Source organism: Coregonus clupeaformis, chromosome 24 (assembly GCF_020615455.1).
Source record: "Coregonus clupeaformis isolate EN_2021a chromosome 24, ASM2061545v1, whole genome shotgun sequence".
In the NCBI taxonomy this organism is placed as follows: Eukaryota; Metazoa; Chordata; class Actinopteri; order Salmoniformes; family Salmonidae; genus Coregonus; species Coregonus clupeaformis.
Window position 1 is genome coordinate 30,284,577 of NC_059215.1, and position 5,894 is coordinate 30,290,470.

A 5,894-nucleotide genomic window follows, 5' to 3' on the forward strand; every position below is an offset into this window, starting at 1 on the left:
AATGTGCCAACATCAACCCTGCCCTAATTAAAAATAATGCTCCTGTACCACTACCCCCTCTCCGGACCCCACCACAGATACTACTAGACCCCCCTGCCCCTGCCCCACCAACTCCCATGCCACTCTGTCCCCCACCCTGACTTATGACTGCAACATCTCAGGTATCCTAGCCCTCCCTCACCCCTTACCCCCATACATTCCACTTTCTCCTCCGCTCTCCTATGACCATATGACAACTATTTCCACTATACAGTCAGTGTCCTTGGTTTCTGAAAACACTTTAGTTCCAAAGTCCATAGAAAAACTGCCATCTTGATTGTCTCTGCCTAATCCTGCTGAGGTCCTTTGTTCTTGTTATTCTTGTGATTAATCTTGAAAGATTCATAGAAATGTATGAAAGACAAAGAGGCCTCCAGCATGAGGTAAAGGAGCATGCAAAGTCAAAGAAAGAAAGGAAGACTAAAAGAAAGACAGTAGGCGCAGAGAACTTTCAAAGGCCTCTAATTGCGTATATAATGCAACATGCGATAGCAATGATCTTCTCATCACTTGATTGATGTCATCCATGACCATCAAAAAAGAGCTCTCAGCACTCAACAGCAACAAGAATGCTCTGACACTGCTCTGTCTCCATGAAGAGGTCCCCAGGTTACAAATACCAGATCAGTATAGTAAGATGCCATCCCCTAGGGCTCTGACAACGCTGCCAGATGCAACAACGTATCTTGAAGGCGTCTGGAATAAGAACCTAGAGGTTTGAAACGTGTAGATAGTAGCACCTAACCGAATCCTTCTATTGGGAGATATCCTCCGCTAGCTGAGTATATAGCCATTAACCCCGCCACCACTAACAACATCCCACCCCCTTCTACCCCGGGAAACCACTCCTCATAATATCCCTGTATCCCACCCCTCCTCCGCCCTCTCCAACCCCAGGCCTTATCTCTACGCAGGAAACATCCACCATACAAGGACAGTCAGGTCTAGAGTGGTTGGCCTGTTTATTGGATATAATACTGTGATTAAGGGCGGTCTCTGCCCTGTCCCCGTACAACCAAATATCATCTGCTATTCAGGGCACAGCACAGCCAGCTTCCAGCTCTGCAGCACTTTTCCACAGGGTTAGGGTTTCACACGTAGAAGGAAATGCCATCCCACGTCCACAACCCACTCTGGGCACACCCTTCTTTATCAGCATTACAGAGGCCTACCTTTAGTTTACAGTATGGAAACTGTCAATCACCACATTTGCTTGAACTCACAAGTGCATGCTTGGGGATCAACTACACCTTGTTTCAGAAATGATGTTTCAGAATTGACTATTTTCAGATATTGCTTAAAAGGGCTGGCTTTGTTCCCTTATGGAAATCTGCAAGAAGAATGTGTAATGTTGTTACTTTGAAAGTGGGACCAGAGAGGGAATTTGTTTAGGTTGATGAGCCAAAACATTGTGTCTGACAGGGAATACCTACACCTACTGTTACATTCAGGTACCTTAAACCTGCTGCACTTACAATCACAAGACGAATGTTGCCTTTCAATAGTGACATGTACCTGAAAACGTCCCAAAATGTCCTTATAGTTAAGTTTACCCCGTCAATTAAATGTTTGCAGCTTCAAGACCACCGCTGTCCACTCCAGATTTCGATTGGCTTTTGGGGGCCTCAGAACCCTAAAAGTTCAAGATTCTAAATCTGGGGTCCTGTGAGCACCAGGGGGCGTGTCTTAAGAGACCAGTTTAAAGTGTGTCTGAACTCTCACTTGAGGTCTAGTCTTTCTGTAGGTGTGCACACAGATTGACCACTCCTTTGGGCTTTATTTCTGTGGATATTTGGGGGAAAGCTAATTCGCAACCATGGTAAGACCAATCATTTGAACACACAATTACATTAATAAAAGCATAATAAACAACGAGTTTGTATAGGGTAACATTTGCAACTTTATATTTGGATGGGCAATTAAGATTATTAATTAGCCTAATTTGGAAATAATTTATTTGAAAATCATTTTGACAATGTATTGTCTCTTGCAGTCATATGTTTACCATTTCATAAAGTGTAAGGTATAAGACATGATTAAAACAGTAGTCGTTTCCTTAGACCAAAAAATCACTAAATTGTTTAATTAACCAAATAATATGTAAGTATTTAAGTATTTATAGCAGTATTTCTGGAGCATGACTTTAGGAAAGTTATGCATGGTCAGTTGGCGCAGGCTCGATAGGCTATGGGTTTATTGGTGCTTATCGGGTAGATACCGAGTATCAGACTGTCACACAACCTAAAAGGTCAGCAAGACTGCCCGGGTGCGGATTGTGTTTAGGCGACAAATTCCGTCGGATTGTGTTTCCGTAAACCATATACAGGGGGGTAATGTGTTGAGCCTTAAATAGCATGGCAAATTTGTCAGTATGCCTATAGGCTAAGGCTAACCCCTTTGTGTGGATATCTTTGTGAATGTCAATAAAACAGAAATACACTAATCTGATAGCCAATAACATCACTGTTACCCAAAAAATATTATAGATAGTTAGAATAGTGACAATTTGAGAAATTGTCACTACTACTATGACCTGGCAAATGTGGCGCTGTTTTTCCTCTAGACTGATGCGCAACAGGAGGCCCGCTCATTCTTGAGCGAGGAGATGCTTAACGGTGAGTAGGACCATAGCAAAACCATGTTGTCGTTAATTAATACATTAAATGTGCCAGGTCTAATGAATACAATAATTAGTGTCCAGAACCGTATCATCCTTCCAGAGTTCAAGGCTGCCTTCGACATGTTCGACACAGACGGTGGCGGTGATATCAGCACCAAGGAGTTGGGTCAGGTCATGAGGATGTTGGGCCAGAACCCGACAAGAGAGGAGTTGGATGAAATCATTGAGGAGGTCGATGAGGATGGTGAGCAACGGCTGAAAATATAATATTATCAATATTAACCTACATTAATATATGTAAGCTATATACCTTCAATGGCATGTGTAAAGTTTGGCGCGTAATTAGGCTACTTATGGGTAATTTATGCCCATGTTATGCTCAGGTGACCTGTGTATGATACTTACCTGTTCACATTGCTGTATTTACCTGTTGTATTCGAGCGTGATGCATAATCTATCGGAACCTTCACCTCAGGCAGCGGCACCATCGACTTCGAGGAGTTCTTGGTCATGATGGTGAGGCTCTTAAAGGAGGACCAGGCCGGAAAGTCTGAGGAAGAGTTGGCTGAATGTTTCCGTGTGTTCGACAAGTATGTCACCTGTTTTAGGGAGAAGGGGTTACGTTTTACAGTTTAACTTGTGTACAATTACAGTCAGCGTTCATATGTCGACAGGTTGTTAAACTCCCTCCAATGTGTGTTGCTTACGCAGGAATGCCGACGGCTACATCGACAGAGAAGAGTTCGCCATCATCATCCGCAGCTCTGGCGAGCAAATCTCAGAGGAGGAGATCGATGAGCTGCTGAAGGATGGAGACAAGAACGCTGATGGCATGCTGGACTTTGATGGTATGACAAAGCCACGATGCCTTTGATAATAATAATGATGATGCTGATTGGACAATTAGCCTACATATTGACCTGCATTTTCATAATGGATTTTAGGCCTGTTATTGACCATGAATTACATCACCATGATTTAAACTTTCATTTTCATAATGGATTTGTCACTCTTTTTCAGAATTCCTCAAGATGATGGAAAATGTGCAGTAAAAGAGAGACTCAAGGACATTCCTCCTCCCTTTGACCCCCTGCTGACCTATTCTGATCCATTTTTGACCCACTCCAACTCTCCCTCAACCTTCGCCCCTTGCCTATGTCATCCACCTCGATTAAACTAAACCTCTTCAACATAGGTGGGGGTAACCAGGGCTTTTGAGCCCTTCTTGCTTGTGATTACAACGCCCCATTGACGCCAAGCTGCTGCTGTTCCCCCAAATCAGGAGGGAAAAGCCGGGATGTGAAATTCACTGCAACTTCACAGAATGGGTCAGTGGATCACTTACCACCTCAACACCCTCAAGCTGGGAGTTCAGTCTAGATGTAGTCTAGATGGGCAGCTTGTGATCGCTGCTTAGACCAAGGCCAACTGTAACCACTTCACTGTAATAAACTATTGCTTGAACCGAGATAATAAATGAATAAACAAATGCTCACTGGTAGTTGGTGTGACATAATCATGGTCTGTACGCTATTGTTTTGAGGAATATCAATAAAATTATTATTTTCTTTTTCAATTTTTATTTGACCCACACAGCCATCTGGTCTTTATTGATGTACAGTCTGTGTTACTGTTGTGGACCATAAGGCATAACAGATTTGATAGCAGTAAAGCTAGATCAGGCCTATTTACTTACGGCAAAATACAAATTGAAAAAATCATTATTATGAAATGATATGCCATCTGGAACCTCCTGCCAAATTCCAAGTTTAAATTCTTCGTTATACAAACTGAACTGTAGGTAATCAAAGGAATCCCTATGAAACTAGATTACTGATACAGTGGGTTAAGGAACAAAGGACAAACTTCAAAAATGTTCTACGCCATATTCATCATCTCCAGCACCACCCCAACATCAACATGTGAAAATGGCACGTTTATATGTAAAGATAGAGGAAGATACAGTAAGAGTTTCCAATGACATCATCAGCCAATTAGTAGACAATGCCTACTCATAATTGGTTAAAAGCACACCGATAATGTCATTGGAAACACTTACAGTGCCTTCAGAAAGTATTCACACCCCTTGACTTTTTCCACATTTTGTTGTGTTACAACCTGAATTAAAAATTGATTCGATGTAGATTTATTTTGTCACTGCCTACACACAATACCCCATAATCTCAAAGTGGAATTATGTTTTTAGACATGTTTACAAATTAACAAAAATTGAAAAGCTGAAATGTCTTGAGTCAATAAGTATTCAACCCCTTTGTTATGGCAAGCCTAAATAAGATCAGGAGTAAAAATGTGCTTAACAAGTCACATAAGTTGCAATAATAGTGTTTAACATGATTTTTGAATGACTACATCATTTCTGTACCCCACATATACAATTATATGTAAGGTCCCTCAGTTGAGTACTACATTTCAAACACAGATTCAACCACAAAGACCAGTGAGGCCTCGCAAAAAAGGGCACCTATTTGTAGATCGGTAAAAACAAAAAAAAGCAGATATTGAATATCCCTTTGAGCATGGTGAAATTATTAATTACACTTTGGATGGTGTATCGATACACTATGTCACTACAAAGATACAGGCATACTTCCTAACTCAGTTGCCGGAGAGGAAGGAAACCGCTCAGGGATTTTAAACCAATTACAGAGTTAAATGGCTGTGCTAGGAGAAAAGATGGATCAACAGCATTGTAGTTACTCCACAATACTAACCTAAATGACAGAGTGAAAAGAAGGAAGCCTGTACTGAATAAAACTATTCCTAAACATGCATCCTGTTTGCAATAAGGCACTAAAGTAATACTGCAAAAAATGTGGCTAAGCAATTAACTATTTGTCCTGAATACAAAGTGTTATGTTAGGGGCAAATCCAATACAACACATCACTGAGTACCACTCTCCATATTTTCAAGCATAGTGGTGGCTGCATCATGTTATGGGTATGCTTGTAATCATTAAGGACTGGGGAGTTTTTCAGGGAAAAAAGAAACAGAATGGAGCTAGGCACAGGCAAAAATCCTAGAGGAAAACCTGGTTTCGTCTGCTTTCCACCAGACACAAGGCCAAATCTACACTAGAGTTCCTCACCAAGAAGACAGAGTATGTTCCTGAGTGTCCAAGTTACAGTTTTGACTTAAATCAGCTTGAAGATCTATGGCAAGACTTGAAAATGGTTGTGTAGCAATGATCAACTACCAATTTAACAGAGCTTGAAG

General features: G+C 41.3%; 1 protein-coding gene across 1 annotated transcript; it reads left to right on the forward strand.

The window, feature by feature from the left end:
* The first annotated feature begins 1,749 nt into the window (after window positions 1-1,749).
* On the forward strand, window positions 1,750-4,241 carry LOC121538332 (troponin C, skeletal muscle). The gene is made up of 6 exons (XM_041846221.1): window positions 1,750-1,858; window positions 2,603-2,654; window positions 2,760-2,903; window positions 3,135-3,249; window positions 3,371-3,507; window positions 3,680-4,241. The coding sequence occupies exons 1-6, from the start codon at window positions 1,856-1,858 to the stop codon at window positions 3,709-3,711; spliced, it is 483 nt and encodes a 160-aa protein (XP_041702155.1). The 5' UTR covers window positions 1,750-1,855; the 3' UTR covers window positions 3,712-4,241.
* The last annotated feature ends 1,653 nt before the right edge of the window (window positions 4,242-5,894 follow it).